This window comes from Trichoderma citrinoviride (assembly GCF_003025115.1).
Source record: "Trichoderma citrinoviride strain TUCIM 6016 unplaced genomic scaffold BBK36scaffold_13, whole genome shotgun sequence".
Lineage (NCBI taxonomy): Eukaryota > Fungi > Ascomycota > Sordariomycetes > Hypocreales > Hypocreaceae > Trichoderma > Trichoderma citrinoviride.
Genome location: NW_020194721.1, coordinates 992,235 through 1,016,232, shown reverse-complemented (window position 1 = coordinate 1,016,232; position 23,998 = coordinate 992,235). Strand labels below are relative to the sequence as shown.

At 55.7% G+C, this 23,998-nt stretch overlaps 10 protein-coding genes across 10 annotated transcripts; 6 read left to right on the top strand and 4 right to left on the bottom strand.

Moving 5' to 3' along the window:
• Positions 1–537: 537 nt before the first annotated feature.
• BBK36DRAFT_1182304 (adaptor protein complex gamma-adaptin subunit) lies at positions 538–3,807 on the bottom strand (the record flags this gene model as incomplete). Its single annotated transcript, XM_024896305.1, has 5 exons — positions 538–624; positions 684–2,781; positions 2,875–3,063; positions 3,139–3,262; positions 3,774–3,807. 5 exons carry the CDS (start codon positions 3,805–3,807, stop codon positions 538–540), a joined length of 2,532 nt encoding a protein of 843 aa, XP_024746878.1.
• Positions 3,808–4,612: 805 nt separating this feature from the next.
• BBK36DRAFT_1182301 (regulatory protein calmodulin) lies at positions 4,613–5,614 on the bottom strand (the record flags this gene model as incomplete). Its single annotated transcript, XM_024896304.1, has 7 exons — positions 4,613–4,647; positions 4,723–4,864; positions 4,931–5,001; positions 5,063–5,188; positions 5,331–5,346; positions 5,422–5,478; positions 5,612–5,614. 7 exons carry the CDS (start codon positions 5,612–5,614, stop codon positions 4,613–4,615), a joined length of 450 nt encoding a protein of 149 aa, XP_024746877.1.
• A 935-nt stretch (positions 5,615–6,549) lies between these two features.
• Positions 6,550–8,183, top strand: BBK36DRAFT_169850 (t-snare, syntaxin). The gene is made up of 5 exons (XM_024897830.1): positions 6,550–6,566; positions 6,619–6,681; positions 6,787–7,331; positions 7,416–7,890; positions 7,976–8,183. Exons 2-4 carry the CDS (start codon positions 6,659–6,661, stop codon positions 7,883–7,885), a joined length of 1,038 nt encoding a protein of 345 aa, XP_024746876.1. The 5' UTR covers positions 6,550–6,566; positions 6,619–6,658; the 3' UTR covers positions 7,886–7,890; positions 7,976–8,183.
• On the bottom strand, positions 8,017–10,735 carry BBK36DRAFT_1182296 (hypothetical protein). The gene has a single exon (XM_024896303.1). The coding sequence runs from the start codon at positions 10,649–10,651 to the stop codon at positions 8,195–8,197; it is 2,457 nt and encodes an 818-aa protein (XP_024746875.1). The 5' UTR covers positions 10,652–10,735; the 3' UTR covers positions 8,017–8,194.
• Positions 10,736–11,064: 329 nt separating this feature from the next.
• BBK36DRAFT_1207341 (hypothetical protein) lies at positions 11,065–11,578 on the top strand (the record flags this gene model as incomplete). The annotated part of the gene is made up of 4 exons (XM_024897395.1): positions 11,065–11,124; positions 11,260–11,344; positions 11,401–11,461; positions 11,517–11,578. The coding sequence occupies exons 1-4, from the start codon at positions 11,120–11,122 to the stop codon at positions 11,576–11,578; spliced, it is 213 nt and encodes a 70-aa protein (XP_024746874.1). The 5' UTR covers positions 11,065–11,119.
• Positions 11,579–11,960: 382 nt separating this feature from the next.
• On the bottom strand, positions 11,961–12,803 carry BBK36DRAFT_1126734 (clathrin light chain; the record flags this gene model as incomplete). The annotated part of the gene is made up of 3 exons (XM_024891407.1): positions 11,961–12,416; positions 12,480–12,691; positions 12,761–12,803. The coding sequence occupies 3 exons, from the start codon at positions 12,801–12,803 to the stop codon at positions 11,961–11,963; spliced, it is 711 nt and encodes a 236-aa protein (XP_024746873.1).
• A 675-nt stretch (positions 12,804–13,478) lies between these two features.
• On the top strand, positions 13,479–14,914 carry BBK36DRAFT_1162255 (DUF618-domain-containing protein; the record flags this gene model as incomplete). The annotated part of the gene is made up of 4 exons (XM_024894428.1): positions 13,479–13,576; positions 13,651–13,742; positions 13,847–14,047; positions 14,118–14,914. The coding sequence occupies 4 exons, from the start codon at positions 13,479–13,481 to the stop codon at positions 14,912–14,914; spliced, it is 1,188 nt and encodes a 395-aa protein (XP_024746872.1).
• A 597-nt stretch (positions 14,915–15,511) lies between these two features.
• Positions 15,512–18,343, top strand: BBK36DRAFT_1136353 (P-loop containing nucleoside triphosphate hydrolase protein). The gene is given in 5 exon segments (XM_024892951.1): positions 15,512–15,559; positions 15,571–18,073; positions 18,104–18,125; positions 18,156–18,209; positions 18,311–18,343. 3 exon segments carry the CDS (start codon positions 15,756–15,758, stop codon positions 18,204–18,206), a joined length of 2,391 nt encoding a protein of 796 aa, XP_024746871.1. The 5' UTR covers positions 15,512–15,559; positions 15,571–15,755; the 3' UTR covers positions 18,207–18,209; positions 18,311–18,343.
• A 719-nt stretch (positions 18,344–19,062) lies between these two features.
• Positions 19,063–20,027, top strand: BBK36DRAFT_7556 (alpha/beta-hydrolase; the record flags this gene model as incomplete). Its single annotated transcript, XM_024898546.1, has 2 exons — positions 19,063–19,128; positions 19,197–20,027. 2 exons carry the CDS (start codon positions 19,063–19,065, stop codon positions 20,025–20,027), a joined length of 897 nt encoding a protein of 298 aa, XP_024746870.1.
• Positions 20,028–21,273: 1,246 nt separating this feature from the next.
• Positions 21,274–22,635, top strand: BBK36DRAFT_145793 (hypothetical protein; the record flags this gene model as incomplete). Its single annotated transcript, XM_024897531.1, has 1 exon — positions 21,274–22,635. The coding sequence occupies one exon, from the start codon at positions 21,274–21,276 to the stop codon at positions 22,633–22,635; it is 1,362 nt and encodes a 453-aa protein (XP_024746869.1).
• Between the last annotated feature and the right edge of the window lie 1,363 nt (positions 22,636–23,998).

Here is a 23,998-nt window from a genome sequence, read left to right as displayed (position 1 = left end):
AGACAGCAGCGTTTTGCCGATATTCGCCAGAGCATCAAATGGTTTTGGCTCCTGGTTGATGCAGTGGGGGGTTGCAATTCCGTTTCCGTTCCGAGGAGATGCGTGATGTGCGATGTGTGATGTTACGTTCTGCTCGCTCAAAGAAGGCAGAACGGGTGAAATCCAACCGGTGCTGACATGAGATTCAAGTTCGCTAGCCCAGAGCCTATCACATCCAAGACACAACAGCAAGTCGTTGTGCGCAACACCTGGCAAATGACAAAGTGATTGCCATGTATAAAATCGTGTGTCAACAGACTGTGTTGTGTATATCAGCTTGAATACTTGAACAGAGTAGACCAACTCTCACTGATGCCTCTAAATCATTATGCCTTCCTCAACCAGTCGTCACACGGCTCCAGATATAGTAGTCCTGCAATTATACTCCCCTGTGATTTTTGGACATCTACAGCCTCCTCCAGTACCTTCATATTTATACTCCATATTAACTCTCAATAACCAGTAACATAGCCCGCTTGCTGCAAAGAATCCATCCATCTACGACTGCTCCGACCAGTTCACTTGGTCCACTACTTGCCCTCTTGCAGGGTGAGTAAAAGTGATGCGTAGTCGCAATCGCAGAGGCTGTCAACACTGTCAGTAAATATGTCGAAAAAAAAAAAGTGTTCAAAGACAAAACTTACCCCTTTGCAACCAGCTACTCTCATCATCTGAGTAGTCTCTGCCCCAGGTCCAAGCTCCGGGGATGAAATGGGCAGCAGCTGCAGCTTCTGAGACTTTGGAACGGCAGCCTGCAATCCGACGCCAGAGAGCGGTGTCGACGTGGAAGTGTTCTGGAATCGAGCCACGGCTTGGATTAGTCCCTCCGCGTTGCGCTGGACTGTGAAAGTCACGTTGAGATCATTGGCATTGTAGCAGGGAATTGCCTGGCCTGGGGGTGCTGGCGGTTGTTGCTGCTGCTGGGGTGACGGAGATGCGACAGGAGACATGATGTCGAGGCCTGCCGACGGAGGTGCTGATGCGGGCGCGCCTTGGGTGGCCGGCCCGGGGCCAAAGAGGTCCATGATGGACGAGATGTTGGACTGCTGCGGCCCAGGGGAGGCAGACGTGGGTGCCGCCGATGAACCACCCAGAATGTCGGCCAGAAGATCCGAGTTTGTCGCCTGGGATCCGTTGGTTGGCGCAGCCACGGTGGCCGGTGTATCCATGATATCCAAAAGGTCTTGCTCGGTAGGCTTGATGATTTTGGATTTCCGGTTCGCGTTCTTGGCCTTCTTTGAGGGAGCCCGGCCCAGCACCCTGGACTCCTCCTTGATCTGGGGAGGCGGCATCTTCTCCAGCACTCCTCGGCGGACCTGGTCAAATGCAAACAGGTTGCCGTACTCGACAGCTCGCTGCTGCACCTCCACGTCCAGGCTGGTCTGGTGCATCTGCAGGATGCGCCGTATCTTTTCTACCGGAGCAGCGTCGGAGAAGCGCGTGCTGAGCTTCATGAGGGCTGTGATGATGTACTCAGTGGTGACCTGCGTGGCATAGCTGCTGTTGAGAATGAGGGAGAACAGGTCGACAACGTCGCTTTCCTTGACCTCCTGGACAAGCTCCTCCTCCTCGTACTGGCCACCCTTGAGCAGCGCGTCACCATACTCGCCAATGCACCAAGCGCCAGCTTGCGTCAAGCTCTCTTGCGTAATGTCTTTCTTGAGGTTGGTGTAGAGCTTCTGCACGGCATAGGTCTGGAGCTCGGGGGTGGTGGCGATGAGGCGGACGAATGACGAGAGGATCTGCTCCTTGACGTAGTTGCCCGCCAGCGACAAGACGCGCAGCATCGTGTCAAAGTGCCACCGCTTGTTCGGGGCGTATTTGTCGGCGGCGATGCCAATCTGGCTGGTCATGGTGGGCTTGAACTCGTTGTCTGCCACTTCCAAAAAGGCCAACAGCTCCCTGATGAGCACCCGCACGTTGGATTCGTTGATGAGCGTAAAGCTCAGATCGAGAGCCCTCCTCCGGATGCTGATGTCGGGATCCCTGAGACATTCCAGGATGGTGTTTCGGTGCCTCTGGACCGCATTCGGCTCGATGGCGACCACCTTGATGAGAGTGTTGAGCGCGACGTAACGGACGTTGTTGTCTCGGTTGGTGAGGAACTTGCCCAGTATATTCACACCCAGGACTCTCAGCCCAGAGTCGGCCTCGATATCCAGGATCGTAAGCACGGCCTCGTAGAGAATCGAGTTCCCAACGTTTTTAGAAGAGTCGGTATTGGTCGCCACCTGCGCCAGAATATCGTTAATCTGCTCGCTCGTGTGGGCGTCCCCCACAGCCAGCACCCTCAGCAGCCGCAGAAGCTTGACCTGCAAGAAGGGGTCGGTGATGCCAGTGACATCGTGCTCCGGGGCGTACCCCGACGTCGAAAGGCCCTTTAACGTCTTGACGAGCCCGGGTACGAACGCCCTGAACTTCTCAACCATGCCCTCCTCGCCGCCTTCTTCCTCGTCCGCCTCGCACAGGCTCGTGACCAGAGTCAGTCCGCAAAGGAGAACGCCGTGGTTTCGATCGGAGAGGAGTGCCGTGGCTTTTTCGACAAAGTGCTCCTGGAGGTCGGGAACCTTGCGACATATCCGCATGGCGCAAAGGGCAGCCTTTCGCCTGATGTAGGGATTCGCGGTGGAGATGAGGTTTTCGATTTCCGGGAACAGGTCTCTCGACATCTCATCGGACGCAATGTTTCCGAGGGTGCAAAGGGCGAGTCCGACGACATATTGGTTCGAGTGGCTCAGATCGCTAGACAACGGTAATCAGAACCCGTCTGCTGCCACACAGAAAACAAGCAATGGTGGGCATGTAAGGGGCGGGGGGGGCTGGGTTGGTTTTTACTTCTTCAATGAGTTGGTCACCAGCGTCAAGACCTCCTGCTTCTCGTCCAGCAGCAAGCTCGTAGCGAGATGGCCAAGGCGCTTGTCGGCAAATCGTGGGGATGCAAGGAGCTTCAGGCATTCGACCTGGCCGAAGTGGGTTCGCTCGCCCAGGGTGAAGAGGTAGAGCAGCTTCGCGACATTGTTACGCCTGTCACCATCCGCCTAATGAGCACTTCTGTCCATTGTTCGCTCACGCAAGACGCAGACTCGACAAGAAACCCACCGTATGCTATGGTCGTGGCCCTCCTCGCGGAAGCTGGCTCTGATCGCGGCGCTCTCTTTCTGGATGACGGCTCGTTCGTCGGCAATCGTCTTGGCCGCACGCACGTTGCGGATGAATTGCTTCACTGGGGACGCAGACGCAGATCAGCCATCAGAACCTCAAAGGCCGGCGATGGGAAGAGGCAAAGCTGCATACAGGAACTCATCTTCGGGACAGGCTCGTCTCACAGGGCTGTTATCCAAAGGAGCCGCAGGCGGTGGATGGCGGGAAGCGGTGGTGAGCCAGCCAGCAGTCGGTAACTTGTAACAGCAGTGGACAGCGATGCCCCGGCTCTCAGGCTCGCATACACAGGCACGGCGAGGCTTCAAAGGGGCCCGTTAGTGCTGACGCCTGGCAGAATGGCGAGAAGTGCAGACAGCCGCGACGGTGGTGCTGGAGAGCGTGCTCGTGTGTGTCAAACGCAGGAGTCGCAATGCCGCCAGCTCCCTATCCGAGTCGTCGCTCGCTCTACCTGCAAGTACAGTAACAGTATGTACCTGAGCCAGCTCGGACGTGGGGCAGGACACGCTGCATCATGGGCCAAGGCACGCCGTGGCGGGCGGAAAAAGGAATGGCCCGGCAAGGCGTCGCGGTACCCCGGCGCTGGCGGTACCTGAGCGTGGGCGGCATCACGCTTGCTGTGACGGAGTGCGGCGCCGGCGCGAGGTACTTCTCATTTGCTGGTACATGGCCTCTGTAGCCGCAATGCAGTTATCGAGGCATATCGAATTGTGGATGTAGTAAATGACCATACAGGACCCTTCTTGTGTAGAGCATCTCGACGTGATAAACTATGATAGTCACCTGATAGAACACTTTGGTGATGGCGGCTGATAATAAACATAAAGGTACTGTTCTCAAGAATTTACTAGAAAGTCAAGATTATACCAATCTGTATATGGGTACAGAATACTTCTCCGTGCTTTTTGTTAAGGACATTGTCGAGCTTTTGACCAGGAAGCATGTAAATGTGGAAGTTCCAACACGTCAAGCCATGGTGATACAGCAGTCATCTAAGGTACTCAGGTATCAAGCAGCCAAGGCAGCAAGTCGATACGAGGCTCCACGTCCCAGCTGAGTTCACCAAGCTGCCATCACGCTACTCGTACACACAGACCCTACGCAGACATGCGTAAAGAGCAGCTGGTTGATAACTCGACGGTATGCTTCAAAACGGTCTAGGGTATCTACCTAGCACCTGGACTGCTGCCAGAACAGAACAAAACATCACCACTCTAAACACGCCATGAACGAGAACCGCTCGTAGATTGGACAGTAGTATAAGGAACAAACGTCGACTAAATGAGTTTTAACAACAGTTGTGTGCGTGCCAACAACCTCAACTCGCCGTACGGGTCAGCCATCATCAATGGCCCCTGACAAGGCCGGATAGATGGCATGGCCGCCAAAAAAAAAAAACTCCAGACGTTACCCCTTATTTCTGCATCATGAGCTGGACAAACTCGTTGTCTACGCAGATACGTTAGCATCCGACGGCACAGGTGTGATAAGAGACGCTAGGCATCTCTTCTCGTCATTACTCACAGTCGATTCGGCCGTCGCCGTCCTGGTCGGCCTCGCGAATCATCTCATCGACCTCGTCGTCGGTCAGCTTCTCGCCGATGGAAGTCATGACATGGCGCAGCTCGGCAGCGGAGATGAAGCCGTTGTTGTCACGGTCAAAGACCTGATCGCTCGATTAGCAAACGTTCCACAAGGGGAAAAAAAAGTCTGCAGGCTGCCGGCAACAAACCTTGAATGCCTCCCGGATCTCCTCCTCGGAATCGGTGTCCTTCATTTTCCGTGCCATCATGGTGAGAAATTCTTCACCGCTCCACGTTAGCCCGTATTCCTCAGCCACCAAGTCCTCCGGCGAGTCACGTACCAGGGAAGTCGATGGAGCCGTTGTTGTCGGCATCGACCTCGTTGATCATGTCCTGCAGCTCCGACTCGGAAGGGTTCTGGCCCAGAGAGCGCATCACGGTGCCCAGCTCCTTGGTGGTGATCTGGCCTACAGGGTCAAGCCCGTCAGTTTCTTGTCCATTTATCATGATTCGAGCCGATGAGAGAGCTATCGATCGCAGCAAGTTGATTCGATGCGGGTTTCGAGAGAGGGAAATAAATGTGTTGTCGCGTCACTCGCCATCACGTACCATCGCCGTCCTTGTCCTGTAGCAGCTCGGTTAGCACCCTGAACAACGGCCCCCCTACCAGGTGGCCGCAGCAGATGATGGAAAGACTCACAAAGAGAGAGAAGGCCTCCTTAAACTCGGAGACCTGCTCTTCGGTGAGAGAATCAGCCTGTTGGAGGGCTCGCGGGTCAGTTGAGTTCACACAAAAGCTCCTGAATTGGGGGGGTGCAGCCCCTCAGCGGTCGCGGGGTTGCGCCTCTGAGACAAGTCGACCGATGGCGGCGGCCTGCGCAGACACTCACCATTGCGAAGAATGTGAATAGCGGTTATAGAGAGCGAAGAGAGAGAGAGATAGAGAGCGTAGCGTCTGAAGGCCGGAGAGATCCAGAGGCTCGACTTTAAATGAGATGGACAGCGTTAGTGGCGCCTTTTAGCGAGGGCGGGAGCTTTTGTTACCTGGGCTGGGCTTGTCGTTGACGTGGGGAGAGGACGAAGCAGAACAAGAGGTGCGCTGCAGTTCAGGGGGCCTGTAAGGCAGACTCGGCACAGGGTGCTTTATACGTGCAGTAACACTGTATCGGTCCAGTGGTCAGGCACAGAGACCCCGGCCGGCCATGCTAGGACTGGCCGAACTGGGTCGCGGCCTTGCTGCAGCCCATTAGGCCGTTCGGCTAGCAAGGCCCCCTTTGGCGGTGCAGTAGGACTCTGTAGCACCGGTGCAGCGCTGTGCTGGCGGCGGTTCTGTTTTGGGGGGAGGATTTGCAGGGCGGCGCTGCTCGCACTGTACGGACGATTGGGCCTCGTCACTGCTGGGTGCCAGCCAGCTGAAGGGGTCATGATGCCATGATCACAGGCACACAGATGGTTTTCATTCGACGGTGCGCGCACCACTGGGGAGGTAGTCCTACAAGTACAATTGCAACCCGCCGGAGATAGTGCCTCAGATACAGCCTACAGGTATCTATCTGTTAAGACTTGTACGCTTTCCTGTGACAACATCACCGTCTGACGAGACAAAAGTGTCCCAGCTGCAATGGCTCATGACACGTGTAAACACCGTGTGAACTTGCCCCTTCATTGGCCAGAGCCGGCCGGCCCACCGCCCGAACCCGCCCGCTTCAGGCTAGCGCCGGGTCTGTAACAGCCGCTGCTCACCACGAACATGTCGTAATGCGCCCATCCAGCTTCACATCCCATCTCCAGGTGCTGATGATGCCCGTCAACCACATGAGTCCCCCAGCTCCGCCTCCATAACAATCCAGTACAGATATCCAAACAGGGCCCTCCGTCCATCGCTCGACCCTGTATCCCGTCCTGACAGGCCGCAAGACCACCCCCAAGCGTCCGCCATGTGGCGCGACCGCACAAACCTGTACGTCCTAGATCGCTGCAAACCGTCCTTGACTCCCGAACTCGCCTTCGCCCTCTTTCTTGGCTGAGTTGGCATCCGTCCCCCATCTGACCTGGAAACCGGCAGCTACATCTCCTACCGCCAGTCGTACGCCCACCACCCCAGCCAGCGATCCAAGTATGCCGCCGCCGGAGGCTTCTCGGACGCCTACTCCAGTAGCAGCGGCTTCGCCGCGCACGAGGACCGCCGCGGGCTGCTGTCGAGCGGCGCATTCGAGGACGATGGCGACGCCGTGATTGAGATGGACCTGCTGCCCCCGCGGTGGACCGATGTGTCGGACGAGATCACAGAGCTGCTGGCCGAGATCGCCACCAAGAGCCAGCGGCTCGACAAGCTGCACCAGACGCACGTCCTGCCCGGCTTCGACGACGACGAGGCCAAGAAGACGGAGGAGGTCCAGATCGAGAGGCTTACGCAGGACATCACCCGGAGCTTCCACCAGTGCCACCAGCGCATCCAAAAGGTCGAGCACATGATCCGCGAGTCGAAGCAGTCCGGCACCATGACCAGGGCGGAGGAGACCATGGCCAAGAACATACAGATATCACTGGCCACAAGAGTCCAGGAAGCAAGCGCAAACTTTCGCAAGAAGCAGAGCGCATATCTCAAGAGTCCGCCTCCCTCCTCAAACAAAGCACCATCAAACCCGCGAAGACAAAATAGCGACAACAATAACTGACTTCAAAGGTGCATAGAACTCCGCGGAATGGGCGGCCTCGGCGCCATCAGCCCCATCGACCGCCCGACGTCCCCCATGCCCGGCTCCTCCTTCATGGACCCGTCCCTCCAAGAATCCGACGCCGACCGCTCCTTTTCGCAGTCCACCCTGCAGGTCGCCATGCAGCAGAAGACGCTGCACTCCAACGACGCCGCCATCGCCCAGCGCGAGCGCGAGATCGAGGAGATTGCGCAGGGCATCATCGAGCTGTCCGACCTCTTCCGCGACCTGCAGACCATGATCATCGACCAGGGCACCATGCTGGATCGCATCGACTACAACGTCGAGCGCATGAATACCGAGGTCAAGGCTGCTGATAAGGAGCTCAAGATTGCCTCGGGATATCAGAAGAGGAGTATCAAGAGGAAGATTATTCTCTTGCTATTGCTGCTGGTTGCGGGCTTATTCATTCTGCTTCTCGTCAAGCCGAAGAAGAATAGGGACTGAGTAGCGTGATTGGTTTGGCTGGGGATGAGAGAGAGAAGGAGGTGAAGCAAAATGCCATGGTAGAAAGGGGGTGGAAGTGGATGGACAGATGTCCCCACGACTGTGGTTCGGCGTGGCGTTTTGACAAGCGGTTGGTGGTCGTTCTGCTTCAGGACGTATGATCGTGCCATCAACAAGGGGAGTGAATAATGCTGCCCAGGAACAAACAACAATGCACCTGGAGTTATCGGTTTTGATTAGACTTAATTACAAGTTTCTGTGTAGATATTGTACAAAGGGGCCTCTCCTGCGTGTGCCCAGATATAGATCCTAACTATCCAACTGTCCTTCGTTATTCGGCTTGTACCTCCTCTTATGTACGGTGTTATCCAGAGTCCTGTCGATTAATCTTGGGTATCGGTGCCATAACTTTGATACTCGGTCGTCAACTTCTCGAACTGCTGCCGGCACGTCGGGAAACATCTCTGAGCCCCATGCCTCCTCGGCCAAGCGTACCAGATGCTCTACAGAGAACTCAACGCTGTCCCTCGATCGATGTCTAGGCCGCCCAGGGACCAATGAGGTCGCGATGCGGGTGATGATGCTGGAGCGGACCACCTGTGTGTCAATCAAGGCACCCTGGTCTCGTAGTACAGCCAATAGACGGACTCCGCGGGCGACATCAAACTGCGAAAAGTCTGCCGCCCCTGACTGCGTAAGAGACGTTGATGACCGGGGTTTGGTCGCCAGAGTCTGGTCGAATCCCCATCTCACGATGGAGCGCTGCAGCGAAGTATCAAAGATGAGCCGAACGGGGTGATGGTGGTGCACGAACGGCAAGTCTGCTGGTATATATTCCTTTTCCTCCGTGTTGAAGTGCTTCGGTAAATCTTCCCGGTGCACAGGCACTAACCCTCCGTACGGAGGTGTGTAGAACTGCATAATCTCCAAGCTCAGCTGCTCGAGGTCATCAAGGCGTCTGGAGCGACCCAGATTGTAGAGAAGCGTTGTCCAGTACTTTGTAGGAATGGCGACTTCATGGCATGAGACGCGGCGTATGACGTTGAGCGCTCGATCCAGCATAGGGTTATCGATCTCAATGGGAGGTCGTTGTTGTCGCTGAGCAGGATGAGTGTCGAGCTTCCAAAACACCCGCCTCAGGAGCCCCGTCGCACTGGCTTGGGCCATGCTGATCTTCAGTGCTTCCATGCGATCAAGCACTTGCTTTGCTTTCCCCAAGCTCCGCTTGGAAAGCTCATTCCGGAGCAGGGAGTTGAGGCGTCGAGATGTCGGTCCCGTCTCGATTGCCCATTCGATACCCTGAAGGAGCCGTTCCATCTTCCAGTCTCCCGTCCTTGCTGCCTCGGCCATGAGAGAGTGTCGAGTTTCCATGTCTTCGAATTCGTCTGGGTGGATGTCGCAATGGATCAGGTCTTGCAACAGCTCGTCTGACCCATTTCTTGCAAATGAAGCCAGAATCTTGCAATACGCGTGAGGTGATATTCTCATACCCAGCCTCTCGATCTGATCTATGCGTGTCGCGACTTCTTTAGCATCGGGGTCTCGCAGCGCAAGGGCTTGCAGAGAGCGAGGGCCGATTGTTCGCACCCCGAGCTTATAGATGACGTTGATGGCAAACTCCACGGATGCCCATGTGCTGGCAAGCCATTTCGCAACAAGTGCGTCGCTGTGGGAGCCCCTTCTATCGACGCTCTTGCTAACGACCTCGAATGAAGACTCATCGTCATCCGCCTCAGCTAATTCTTGACGATCGAGATCAGCAACCATAAGCTCACTCTCCGTGAGTTGTATGTGCGGATAGTAGCTGGCAAGGAACAGTAGAAACGGTCGACATTTGGATGTCAACGGAAAGTCCTTGAACAAGATAAGTTTTTTGCGCCAGGTGCGGGCCAGTTGCGATTGGCCAGAAGCAAAGAGAGCTGGTATGATGTAGTCGTATAGTTGGCGGTTCGCGCTGGAGACATAGAGCGTCGTCAAGGTGGTTTGCATCTCAGGAGTAGGCTTGACGACAAAGGTCGCCAGCAAAGCGCCAAACTCATCCGCTCCAGTTGGAAAGACGGGTGCCAGCTGCTGATCCCAGTGGATTGCCTCTTTATATGCGCCACGCTCGAGGAAAAAGCGCAGCACTCTCGTGTAAAAACCGGGCCATTGAAAATCGTACTCAGCGAGCAACTGCTGGGCCGCGGTGAAAAGTGCAGATAACCGCAAATCCGAGCCCAGCGCCGCCGAGAGAATTTTATCACGCAGAGATTCTGCATCGCGGAAGATGATCATGTCATGCTTCTCCCGGTGCCAAATGGCCTGAAAGACAGCCCAGACGCCGTCGGATCCATGCTTGTCTGATAGAATGTCGCACACGGCCTCCCACGTGGCGGCATCGTAGGGCTGGACCTCAACCTCGGCGTCTTCGAGACTCTTGCTGATCCTTGTGGCGAGAGATTCGTTTGATGAGAGGAGACCCGTGGATGCATCATGTCGCTGCCGCGTCTGCCCTAGTCCCCCGTAGTTCCTCCATCCTGATGGCTGCAGCGAGGAAGTCGAGTTCCCAGCAGAGATTGCTCGCCATTGCTGCCAATCAGAGCTTCCAGGAGCGACTGTAGAAGGGGCTCTAGGAGCGTGATATAAACCTGGAGTAGTAAATGGGCGAGCTAGGGCAGAGAAGTGCTGGGAACGATGCCGGACCCTTGTGAGCGGCGCCTGCGAGAGCTTGGGGAGAAGTCGAGTCGATGCCGGGCGATCTGGTGCAAACTTCACGGCTCCTCGCATTCCTGGGATTGTCTCCAGCCAGCCGCCGACTCCAGAGGCATATCACCACATTGGGCCGTTCGTCGTCGCGGTGCCGCTGGTTCTGTTCGAACGCCTTCAGGCGGTCCTGAAGCTGAAGGATATTGTCGTGCCGCAACCGCAAATTTGGAGAGATGGCGAGGCTTCGCTTTTCAGACGGCGATGTTCACACAAACGCATGTAATTGGCGGTTTCTGGTCGCAGCAGCTGCACCCCACTACCGGCCGGTACGTACCTCCTTCCTCTCCCGCCGCGGCAAGCTGCACTTTCCTTCAGCAGTTTGTGCGCCATGCCAGCTGCTGAGTCATCCGGCTACCCACTTTTGAGCTAGAATATGGCCTCATTTCTTGAACCAAGGCTCTTCCTCCGACATCCCGACTACAGGAATCACTCCACCACGAAGCAATCCTCCAGAAGAAGCCCCGAACGCATCTCCAACCAACCGCAAACATGGGGTAAGCTCCCGCCGACCAGCGACGCTCCGCAGAAGCCCTCAATTGCTGCCCGGCTCCGGGCCTCCTCAGAGTCTTCCTTCTGCGCATATCGACGACATCAGCTTGGAGGACCTCGACTGACGCTCCTGCTCATAGCTTGATCGACGCCAAGAACAAGGTGCCTGAGTACCAGCGCTTCTACCAGGCCGCCTACAAGGCTCACACCCGTCTGTGGAAGATTGTACGCATGAGCTCTCGATCGCGAAGTCCGACCCCCGTACTAACACAAGCCGACAGCACCCTCGCAGCCGCTGGTACATGGGCCCCTACCTCGTCGCTCTTTGGGGAGGCTTCGGAGGTGAGTTGAGCGGTACAGCATTGGTTACGGAACTCGAGAGCTAAACAAGTCATAGCTTCCATCTACGCTGCCAGCCGAAAGGTTGCCGGCCACAACACCTGGTTCGGCAAGGATTAAAGAACAGTTCGTGGTTAGGACAGGCGGTTGAATTCACTCCAACTTGCGGCAAATGCAGGGTAAGGGAAATGTATGACTTTTGGAGTCTTTGTAGACAGTAAATATAGGATTTTTGAAGTCCACCTCTCGGATTCGCTCCCCCTGCCTTTGATATCGCGATGCTTCTAGTCGCGTTTATCTAGCTCTTGGTCGTTGGTTTCTTTTCTCTCCTGTTGAATTATGCGTAGCCATTATTCATTGTACCAATCCGGTATTTGCGTTGGTAGAAAAAAAAAGTGCAAATCAAAATGTACCGCAAGACAGAGATCCGGCCCTTCCTTGCCCACTGGAACCAGGCAACGCAATGCCACAATTATGGTGTGTCAACCCAGATTATCCAACATTAGTAGCCAGTTGCGCCAGGAGCCTTCTCGTCTTTGCGCAGGCTCACAAGCAGCTCACGGAAGCGCTCCTTGCCAGATCCGGCGGCTCCGCCCTTGGCCCCCTTTCCGCTGACATCGACAAGCTTCGCGATGCGGTCCCAGCTTGTGCCCCCAGAGACGGTATCCTCCCTGTTCGCAAGGAACTCCTCGGCTTCTTTGCGTGTCTGCGCAATGCCCTTCTCTTTCTTGGAGTTGTAGTTCTCATAGAAGTCGTCGATGTTTCGCTGAGCCTCCTGTATCGTCTCCTCTCGCTGAGCGGCGAACTGCTCGGCTCTCTTGGCAATCTGGGCATCGCGGGTCTCTCTCCACTGCTTAATGACCTCGGGCTCTTCCTCGTCCGCGGCATATGTCTGGTAACCCGAGTTATAGCTTACAGAGGGACCGGTCATGATGTTTCCATCTACTCCTGCAAGGCCCTGGTTTCCGAGTCTTGTCAGCGCTTCGCAGTTGAGTTTTGGCAAGATTCAACGTAAACATACAGCAGCAGGATTGGCGAGGTCCGGGAACTGAGACTCAAAGGTCGATTCCGCAGCAGTGGTCTCGCCCAGGAGATCTCCACTAGTGTCGGCCAGTGCGTTTGCGTCATCGCTCGTCGCGAACTGGTTCGCATCATCGCCCAGGAGAGCCTTTTCTCTGGCGAGGAAGTCTTCAGCAGAGGGCTCGTCGGAAACATTCTGGATTTCGGTTTGCGCTGACGAGCAGTGGTTAGCATGGGGGCAAGCATGGGGGCCAGGTCCCCGGCGTCGATTCAGGAGCATACCTCCAGAGTCAAAGTCCTCGAGCGAAGGAAATCGGTCCGCCATTCTGAAGGTCTGTAGAAGCAACTAAAAGCGTGTCCAAATGCGAATTTGTTGCGAGAGCAGAGCGCTGATGAGAATGGCCAAAGGAGTGTGAGATTCGTTGATCGTGTTAGTATTCGCTTGCGCAACCAGGCACTCGCTAGCAGTGACCATCTGTTCGCTGTTGTCCCTGGTTACTGCGGCCGTATTCTGCCGGGCGGTGAGTGGCTTAGGACGCAGCTCTGCGCGCCCAGTATTGCATAATGCCGTACAGGCACGCCAGGACTTGCACTTATCCAGACTTTTGACGGACCTCTCACCCAACTCTCGCTCAGCTCTTCGGTCGAGTTTCTTCTACATTCCTTGGCTGATATTCATTTGCCTCCTGACTTTCTAATTCGATCCCCTTCACCTCCGCATCCATCCATTGAACCTGCACACAGCTCTTGGTCTCCTGATAGCAGTCCGACCTGCCTCAATTGCAAGCTGACTGACTACCTCAGCTGGTCGCGAGGCTGCAGCTTGAGCTCCAAGGCCCACTCACTGCCTTGCTGTAGACTTTATCTCCATCGCGTCGCAGCGCCAAATCTGCTCCCATAGGGACACTCGCCCGTAGAGACAACCGGTGGACGGTTGTGTGTGCTTCTGCCTCGACTCCATACAAATATCGCAGCCCGGTGCAATCATCCAGTTGCCATAATGGCGTACAATGACGACTCAGTCCTGGCGCGTCTGTCAGCACTGAACGAAAGTCATGATAGCATCGCCACAGCCGCGCAATGGATCATGTTTCACAGGTAAATAGCTTCAGCTGCTTTGAAAGCCGAAGATGATGGTTCAAGGCGTAAACGTGCTAATTGACCACGCTCAGGCGACACGCAGATCGCACGGTAGCGCTCTGGATGCAGCGGTTAAAGGATTCGTCCAGCACGAAACGACTGAGCCTGATTTACCTTGCGAATGGTATGCGCTCCTTCACCACCGTCACCGAAACGTCGTTACCTTTCCCATTTCCACAGTCATGCCCAGCTCGGATGCAACGACGGATGCTAACACGTCGTGTGAAGAGGTTGTGCAGCAGTCGAGAATCCGTCACAAAGAAGACTTCGTCATCGCCTTCTCCCCCGTTGTGGCTGAAGCAGCCGCGGTCGCATACAAGGGCGCGCCAGCGGAGATCCAAGCCAAGCTGCGGCGTGTCATTGACGTCTGGAAAGACAGAACCATCTTCGAGGCGCCGATTCAGGCAGCTATCGAAGCACGCCTCAATGGTATGAGACCCAGCTGTTTCGCTTGGAGCTTTGCTTGGAGCCAGTAGCAAGATGCTAACCATCAGAGCAGAATTAGATAAAGCCCGCGGATCCGTTAAGCCCGGCTTTGGAGGCTCCCCCTTCGGATCATCCGCTTCTTCTGTGCCCTCGGAATTCACGCCTCTCGTCTCCGCCCATCAAACCGTCACCAAGCTGAGCGTGCCACTCAAGTCAACCATTGCTTCCGCAAACCAAGAGTATGAAAAGCAGGTCGATCCTACAGTGCCGCCTCCATCGGCGCCGGTTTATGCGGCTCGCCTCAATGGGTTGCTCAAGACCCTTGCGAACGCCGAGAGTGCGGTGGCTGAGTGCGTCAAGGCCCGAGAGACGTTGATCTCGGGGCTGGAGAAGATGCTGGATTCAAACAGGGCCGCCTTGGAAAAGGAGAAGAGCGCAGCCGCCGAGCTCTCGGGGCGCAAACGCGAAATCGAGGATAAGAAGCAGCAGGTCGAGGTAGCCATCATGAGGGCGCTTGGGCCTGCGGATGGCAATGGGTCTCATGCGGAGGGCGAATCCGGCAGCCCTCCTACGGAGCTTGACCGCCCGGAGATGGAGGCTCTTACACCGCCCAGTATGGACAATGACTTTGAGGACACTGCTCCGGAGAGTATTGGAGTGGACGAGAGCGCCAAACACTCGGAAGTCGCCCCAGCAACTGAACCCGCCGCGGCCGTGCCCTCGACGCATACTCAAGCACTACCGATATCGATCAACGGTTCCAATAAGAGGCGGCGAGTGGACGACGCTGGCGACTTTCCCAATCTGGGGAATGATGACGAGATAGATGCCGAGGTGGCACAAATGTTGAAAGAGGGCAACGACGCCTAGTCAGATGGATGGTACCACTCGAGAGGAGAGATGCTGGGTAAGGGCCCTACGTGCGCTTCTTGGACGGAAAGATGTGCTATGAGAGGGAAGAGTCATCTTTGGGGTAGTGGTTTGGTTATCTCTGCTACATCCATCGAAGGTTGGTCTTTAGCATAGGATGAGATTGGCTCAGTTGTACATGGTATGACACCTTGTAATGGGGATTCATATTTCATATCTGAACATGCCATGGCTGGATTCGCACCCTGTCAAAGCGTCGGGAGGAGCATGTCCTCCAAGTCCTCCGAGACTCTGGACGCACCAACGTTATGATGACCAGTTTGGTTCGCATATAGCACATGTCGAGTAATTGTACCTGACGGGTAAATAATATAACGATTCATATCACTTGATGCATCTATTGGAGAAAATGATCTGTTGCGTCGCGGCCCTTCTGCAGTTGTGCTCACCACATGTATCGGGGCTCGGAGCTTGCATCTCGGCCTGACGCCCGTACGGAGCCCGGAGCGCAATCGAGTCCACGTTGTGCCGACCTTCGGCCGAGCCACGCCCACTAAAGCTCGCCAGACTGGGGCGCTCTGGAGTCGCATTCCAGCGCCAGCTTCCAGCGCCTTGCAGCTGTAAATGCCGCGACTATGACGGCACCACGGATCCAGTCTCTTAGCCCGGCTGCGTGAACCTCTTGGGGTGCTTTTTTTCTCTGCCCTCTCTTCGTCATTCATTCTCTTCAAGTCAACGCCTCTGCACCAACCGCCGCCTCCAGCAGCCGAACCACCGGCTTTTCCTCTCCGAACGGCTCCCAGCAACTCATGCTGCACCGCTGGGCGTCCCCTCGGTAATCATGAATGCCGGGACGCTGCGACGAGCGCTGCCTCCCAGGCTAGCAGTTGGAGGCTCGCAAGAATCTGCAGCCTGGAGTCGCGCTCCTCTGTCGCAACTGTTCCCGAAGCCCGAGTCTCGTCTGTGCCAGCCGCAATTGCTTCGCCCGCGCATGCTTCCGTCGTTTACGCCTGCTGGATTCCATACGCTCGCGGGGTCTCTGCGGGTGTCTCAATATCAATATCAAGCTTCTTCTCAGCCGCAATCGCATGCTGGTCTCGGACTTCGATCATCAGCTGGCCATGGACATATACTGCATCTAGCTCGCCGATTCTCCGGAACCTCTTCTGCTGCGCGAGAGATCCAGTCAAATACTCAGAATGCGAATCAACAAGCACTGGAGCCAGCTCGGCAAGCAAAGAATACGACCGAGGACGAAGTCAGCCAAGAGTTCCAAAAGAGCGAAAGGGCTGCCCACGCGGCGCAAGTCAACCTATCTGCTAGACTGTCAAAGGAGGGCAAGCCCCAAGCAAAGGCTGGCATGAAGGAAATATGGAGGCTGATCTCGATTGCCAAACCCGAAGCTCGCTGGCTGGGCCTGGCCTTTTTCTTCCTCATGATCTCCTCTGGCGTTACCATGCTGATACCGTTCTCCGTCGGACGAATCCTCGACATCTCGACAAAGGGCGACGTTGATAACGTGAACATCTTTGGCCTCACTCTGAATCAGTTCTTCATGTGCCTCGGAGGTGTCCTCACGCTTGGAGCCATCACCAGCTTTGGACGAGTCATTTTGCTGCGCATCATCGGAGAGAGAGTCGTTGCCAGGTTGCGATCCCAGCTTTACAGGAAAACCTACGTTCAGGATGCCGAATTCTTCGACGCCAATCGCGTCGGTGATCTCATTTCGCGGCTCGGCTCTGACTCGGTCATTGTGGGCAAGTCCATTACGTCCAACCTGAGCGATGGTCTTCGCGCCATCTTCAGTGGCGGTGCCGGATTCGCAATCATGATCTGGACGAGTGCCAAGCTTACTGGTATCCTGTGTCTCATGTTCCCGCCCATTGCCATCGGTGCCTTCTTCTACGGACGAGCGATTCGAAACGTGAGCAGGTCGATTCAGAAGAACCTCGGTACCTTGACCAAGATTGCCGAAGAGCGACTTGGAAACATCAAGACGAGCCAGGCATTTGTCGGAGAAATCCAAGAGGTTCACCGGTACAACAATCAGGTCCGCAAGATCTTTGCGTTGGGCAAAAAGGAATCATTGATTGCCGCAACATTCTTCGCCTCGACTGGTTGGGCGGGTAACATGACGATCTTGGCCATGCTGGTTGTTGGAGGAAACTTGGTAAGATCCGGCGCCATGTCCTTGGGAGACTTGACTTCATTCATGATGTACACCGCATTTGCGGGTTCTAGTCTGTTCGGCCTCTCGGGCTTCTACTCGGAGCTCATGAAGGGCGTCGGTGCCGCAAGCCGATTGTTTGAATTGCAGGACCGGAAGCCCACGATTCACCAGACTGTTGGAGTTCCCATCAAGTCAGCTCAGGGTACTATTCGATTCTCCAATGTCCATTTCGCCTACCCGACCCGGCCTGCCGTCAAAATCTTCAACGGCTTGGACTTTGAGATTGCGTCTGGTAGCAACGTCTGCGTCGTCGGTCCATCAGGAGGCGGCAAGTCGACGGTTGCCTCATTGCTTCTGCGATTCTACAATCCTACCTCTGGGTCTATCACTATCAACGGTATCGACATCGCCACAGTGAACGTCAAGTCGCTGAGACGGCGCATCGGCGTTGTCTCCCAAGAGCCGGTGCTGTTCTCAGGTACCATTGCTGAGAATATCGCCTACGGAAAACCGCATGCTAGCCGCGCCGAAATCATCTCGGCAGCTAGAAGAGCAAACTGCACTTTTATTAGCGACTTGCCAGATGGCCTGGAGACCCAGGTCGGTGCTCGAGGGTCTCAGCTGTCTGGTGGTCAGAAGCAGCGCATCGCCATTGCTCGAGCGCTGCTCAAGGATCCTGACATTCTGATCCTCGACGAAGCCACCTCGGCTCTGGATGCAGAGTCGGAGACGTTGGTGAACGAGGCCCTTGCCGGGCTTCTCCGTGGACACAACACCACCATTTCCATTGCGCATCGACTGTCTACGATCAAGCGGTCCGATCAGATCATCGTCCTGGACAAGGACGGAAAGGTGGCGGAGATTGGCAGCTATGCCCAGCTTGCCGCTGACAAGGGGAGTGCCTTTACCAAGCTGATGGAATGGCAGATGAGTGGCGGCGATATCCCCGAGACACGGCTTCCGAGGGAGTCTACTTCTCACATTACGGAGTTTGAGGAGATTGAAGACGATCTAGCCAGAGATGAGGACCAAGAGAGATTTGTCGATGAAAGCGAAGAAGCGCTCCGGGAGACCAGAGAGAAGGAGGCCTCGTCACCCGCAGATAAACCAAGGAGCTCTTGAGGAATGAAGGCCACAGTGTCAGGGGAAGACTACACAGGGAGCACGTACATTATTGCTCGAATAAAGAAAAGGAAAAAGAAGAAGATTCCACGTATATGAAATGAAAGAAGGGGTTGTTTGCTGTTTGATACAATTTTGTAAACTATTCGGGACGGGATCACGGTGTTGTTGGAGAAGCAAAACTATGGTTTTGTACATAGAAAGTCAGATGCCCCTGATGGCGGTGTCGAGAAGTACTCGCAGTAATAACTCCGCTTAAACTTGTACTCGCAGGATTTTACTCCGTACATAGTTTCTTGAGGACAGCAGGTTGTGGGAATTGTACGATATTGAAGAGATATAATGCATGAACGCGCGAGATCATGGTCTTGCTGTATGTCTGCCATGTCGTACTAGCACGGCTGATGGGAACAACTCCTTGGAGGATGACATGATAGTTTGCCTGTCTCTCGAATTCTTCATTGCGTTGCGATATCTCTTTTGAGGCCCAGTACATTGGCTGTCAGACTCATTACCTTGCCTGTCAGCCTGTCGGCCTGTCTAGACACACAATAGACGAGGCTGCTCTGCCGAGGGAACCCGGGATCTACCCGCGCCCTCCCCTGACAGGACCGGGCGGGCGCTAATTGGACAGCTGAACAGCTTACATGTATGTCGTAGTCGCCTATAGGGGCTGCATCTCAGCGCGTCCCAGAGCTTAAACCAACTGAGTCGGTTCCAGCCAGCTTCGATACGACTAACCAGCCCTCACACACCCATCTTCACTGAGCTGGTGAGAGACGGCAATACATTCAGACGGCTGTGGCAAGTTGTCATCATCATACCTAGATAGTCCTCATCGGCCAGTCAGATCGCCATGTCAACCACAGAAGAGGGCACATTCAAGGTGGGCAATGCGAGCCTCTACACAAAAACCTGGACGGTTCGTCTCCCCCCCCCCCTTCATATCCCATCAACAGTTGCCCATAGTTCTCACATGTGACATCGCAGCCCACGGGCCCCATCGTAGCCAAGCTCATATTCGTCCACGGCTTCAGCGAGCACATCAACCGCTACAACGACTTCTTCGCCAAGCTCGCCGCGCACGGCATCCAGGTCTTCTCGTGGGACCAGCGCGGCTGGGGCCGCAGCGCGACAAAGGCCGCGGACCGGGGCCTGACCGGCCCGACGTCCCGCGTCGTCGCCGACGTGGCCGCCTTCATCCGGGACAAGCTGCCGTCCGAGGACGCGCCGCTCTTCGTCATGGGCCACTCCATGGGCGGCGGCGAGGTGCTCACGCTGGCGGCGGGCGACGACGCGCAGCACCGGCCGCTGGTCACGCAGGTGCGCGGCTGGATCCTCGAGGCGCCCTTCATCGGCTTCTCCAAGGGCGAGGAGCCGAGCGTGGTCAAGGTCGTGCTGGGGCGGCTGGTAGGCAAGCTGCTGCCGCGGCAGCAGCTCAAGCACGTCGTTCCGCCGGAGCACCTGAGTCGCGATCCGGAGGTCGTCGAGTCCATCCGGAACGACCCGCTGTGCCACAACACGGGCACGCTGGAGGGGCTGGCGTCGCTGCTGGATCGCACGGCGCTGCTTTCTTCGGGGCGCGTCAAGCTGGGCAGCGACGTGCATTCTTTGTTCCTGACGCACGGCACCAGCGACATGACGTGCAGCTACGATGCGGCCGTCAAGTTCGTCAAGGACCAGGAGGCTGTTGCGGACAAGGAGATCAAGTCGTATGAGGGCGCGTATCACCAGCTTCACGCGGACCACTGCAAGGATGAGTTTGCAAAGGACGTGATTGACTGGATTCTGAAGCGGTCCAAGATTGAGTCGAAGCTGTGAGGGATGAGCACTGGTGTTTGTCATGGATTTTGCATAATGGCGTTTCTATCTTTGTATTTTCACTCCCGTCTCTTAGAAGAGTTGGCTCGATTCGCGGCCCTCTGACATACATATAATACCTACATACGTAGTGTCTCGTACACAAAGGCATTGAACACCAACAGCCACCCGACGTCTCACAACATGCCTCCAGAACTGCAAGCAATGGGCTGATTCCACTACTATCCCGCAGCGTGGGTCGGCCGAGTTCCCGCCGCAAATGGGGGGTCAAACCGAGAGAACCTGGATGGGTTCCGAAGACGCCCGAAAAGATCGGGGGACCCTGTGCCGAGATGCCAGATCCTGATCGAGATTTCTCTTATTTAAGATTTAGATTGCCTTCTCCCGCTACCGCTTTTGACAGGTTGTTTTTTGGAACCTGCGTATTTGTTCTTGCTTTTTGTGTGACGCCCTGGCTTTTTGTCTCTTGTTCTGAGCTCCTTCTTGCTGCTTCTTTGGCGGTGATGATGGATTCAATGCTACGAGTACGAGTACGACCCGGCTTAGTCATTCGCCACCATGGGGACCTGGGAGAAAGTGTATCTGCTGGAAGGGGCAGAAACGCGTGGCAGCCACTGCCGTTGGTAGGGGGGCAAGAGAAGCTCTCCCAAGGTCTACGATTTTGCAGCACACGATGACTCTCTAAACTCTCAAGTCTTTTGAACTTACCTGCTCGTCCTGTGGAGGCTCCAGACTAGGCAGGCCAGCATCTTCGGCCCATCAACTTCAGCGCTTCTCCGAGCCCAGGCAGAGTCCCCACGCCTCACCGGTCCCTGATTTGCGAGCTCTCCACAGCACAGCAGCTATCGGCCCGTGTCTTGAGGTTTTCTGTTTCGCCGCTGGCAATCAATCCATCTTCTCTCGTCCGGGCCTTTGTTCTTCATCAGGAAACCGAGGCTCTTGCAGCAACTATCTACTTCTTACAGTTACGGCATCCATTTGGCCTCGTTCAGGCAGAATCCCATTGTCGAGCCGCAGCAGATCCCTGGCGTTAGCCAAGCCTTTTCGCGAGGCCTCCTTTTGGTGGCGACGGGCAAATCCCCCCACGCCGAGCTCGCGTCTCCTTCGGTTGTATCGGTGAATCGAAATACGAAAAGTTAGATTCGACACGGCATTCCTACGAGGCTACGAGGCCAGCAGCTCGTCGTTAAATACATCTTGGTCCTCTACTTGACATCAAGCAAGGCGATACTTGTCACCATTCACAATGACGCCCGACGCGAGCAACACCATCACTCACCACCCAAACGTCTTCAATCTCCAGCGCCTCCAGCAGACCTCCAGCCGCAGCAGCTCGAAAGCGCCTGCTGGGCGTGCCGCTTCTAGCACAGGCGTCGAGGCCGTCGAGGCGGCAGACCACGATGCGGTAGAGCGCCACCACTACACCGCCGCCGACATCGAGAGCCAGTCCACGGCAGGTCGCACGCCCGTGCCGCGTCTGTCGGCCGAGAGCGATCCCTACGGGCTGTCCTTTTCCTACAAGACGGACTCGGACCTCGAGCAGATCAAGGCCAATTCATCTCGTAAAAGGGACGGCGCCAATGGCGACAAGAAGCTGGGTCCCAAGAGCGACCACCGCAAGATCCGCGGCTTCTACGAAAACCAAAACGCAACCATTGAGCGCATGCTCAAGTCGGTGGAGGACCATCGGGAGGAAGCCCGCATCGAGCAGGGCGAGGACAAGCTCAAGTACAAGATTGCCGTCTACGGCTCGCTCGCGGCCAACATTGTGCTCACGGCGCTGCAGCTCTACGCGGCCATCACGTCCGGCTCGCTGTCTCTCTTCACCACCATGGCCGATGCCGTCTTTGACCCGCTCAGCACCCTCGCTCTCATCCTGTCCAACCGCGCCATCCGCCGCGTCGACCCCCGGCGCTTTCCCGCCGGCAAGGCGCGGCTCGAGACCGTGGGCAACATTGTCTTTTGCTTCCTCATGAGCGCTGTGGCCCTCATCATCATCGCCTTTTCCGCTAGAGAGCTGGCCAACGGCGATGGTGACAAGAAGTTTCACCTTCCTTCCGTCATCTCGGTCTGCGCGGCGTTTGCGACCAAGTTCTGCCTCTTCCTGTACTGCTGGTCCATCAAGGACAAGTACAGCCAGGTGAACATTCTGTGGCAAGACCACCGCAACGATCTGCTCGTCAACGGCTTCGGTATCCTGACCTCGGTGGGCGGCGCCAAGCTGGAGTGGTGGATCGACCCCATGGGCGCCATCCTGCTGTCCCTGTTCACATCCGGCGTCTGGCTGTACACTGCCTTCAACGAGTTCCTGCTGCTCGTGGGCGTGGTCGCGCCTCTGGACATGCAGCAGCTCATCACGTACGTGTGCCTGACCCACTCGGATGCCATCGAGGGCATCGATACCGTGCGAGTCTACCACTCGGGCCCGCGGCTGATTGCTGAGGTGGACATTGTCATGGACCCATCCCGAACGCTTCTGGAGACGCACGATGTGGCCGAGGAGCTGCAGTTCAAGCTGGAGAGCTTGCCCGACGTTGAGCGGGCCTACGTCCATATCGACTACGAGACCACTCACAAGCCGGAGCACGCGTACAAGAAGGACCTCTGAGGAGGAGGTTTGTCGTGAGAGAATTGCATTTTAGGATGCGTGCATACGTACGCTGCATGCATGAGCGACTGCATGAGAGAGGCTTTTTTCTGTTTGGTGTTTGAGCACTCGTTTTTTGGCGGTCTCTGCAGCTGCTGTTTCATTGTCGAGGGAAGAGGGCATATTATACAATGGAGCCATTGACGCGTTAGCATCGTATCACTTTTTGAATGTTACCAATGTAAACTGATATGCCAGCTTTGATAATAAATGAGGAGGGGCAACGGAGGAGGGGCACAGGAGAGCTGCCAGTTGGCAGTACAAGGCGTAGTGCTATCTACTACTAACTCGTAAACTGACCAAGGGAGCCGGTCCTGGTGGTCGTCTTTGCTTTACAGTGTTGTCAGAAATCACATGTAAAGGCAATATCTCGGGGAACACCAAGGTCTTTACGTATCGTCGTGTATGATGCTACTATACATCTATGCCTTCCACTGCGTCTAACAGAAACTTGGGTATAGATCGAGGCAGAGAAGAGCTCTTCATGAAAGTGAGCGGGGGGTGGGACGGAAGGACGGTGGACCCAACGGAGCGTCTGCATCGTTGGCGATGAGGAGAAGAACGAACTGGAGAGCTATTTATTTCGCGAGAGGAGAGGGTGGTGTTTGGGTATCCTCTTCTGGTGCTGCAGCTCGAGATTGCCCCCGTTCCTAGGGCGACTGTGTGCTGTCGAGAACGCTCCATACCCGACAAAGCCATGGGAATGAATGCCTCTTGAGAGGGCTGGGATATAACTCTCGGGAGGGTTCAATTAGGTATCAATGGGTATTATTTTATTTTACATATTGATTACCCGGATGGCTTCGCCGGTATGATATGACATGGACTAATACTGACTACTACAGCGTACGGGCCAAAGGAGAGGGCTGATAGTGAGAAAGCATGAAAGGCGAAAAAGACGCGAGCCAGATTATACGACGCTGCCATCTAATTAACGGCCCGAACGTTGGAAGCAACCGATATCCATGGCGTGAGAAGGAGGAGGAGGAGGAGGAGCTGGTGGTCTTGTCTTGCCAGCCTCGCAGTAATTTGACTGCATCGCACATGGATCTGTGCCCGCCAGGCTTTGCTCTGAACGAAAAAGACGGGAGTTCTGGCAAATCAGGCGATCAGGGATCCCCCAAAGCTCGCAGCGGCATGCGTGTACGTGATGAGGAGCGGCCGCGGCCGGATTGCGCGCATTTTGCATACATACATACATACATACTACATACTACATACATGGGAACCGGGAGGAGGGCAGTGCATCTCAATGCGGGTGAGCCTGATGGGAACGGAGCTTGTGCGAGCGCGCGTTGGGCACCCGATAGAACAGAACAAGAAC

Coding starts and splice junctions, on each gene's coding strand:
- BBK36DRAFT_169850 (XM_024897830.1), top strand. CDS start 6,659: ATGTGGCGCGACCGCACAAACCT. Junction 6,682..6,786: donor TGGCGCGACCGCACAAACCT/GTACGTCCTAGA, acceptor GGAAACCGGCAG/CTACATCTCCTACCGCCAGT. Junction 7,332..7,415: donor GCAGAGCGCATATCTCAAGA/GTCCGCCTCCCT, acceptor AAAGGTGCATAG/AACTCCGCGGAATGGGCGGC.
- BBK36DRAFT_1182296 (XM_024896303.1), bottom strand. CDS start 10,651: ATGCGAGGAGCCGTGAAGTTTGCACCAGATCGCCCGGCATCGACTCGA.
- BBK36DRAFT_1136353 (XM_024892951.1), top strand. CDS start 15,756: ATGAATGCCGGGACGCTGCGACGAGCGCTGCCTCCCAGGCTAGCAGTT. Junction 18,074..18,103: donor TCTACTTCTCACATTACGGA/GTTTGAGGAGAT, acceptor CGATCTAGCCAG/AGATGAGGACCAAGAGAGAT. Junction 18,126..18,155: donor ATGAGGACCAAGAGAGATTT/GTCGATGAAAGC, acceptor GCGCTCCGGGAG/ACCAGAGAGAAGGAGGCCTC.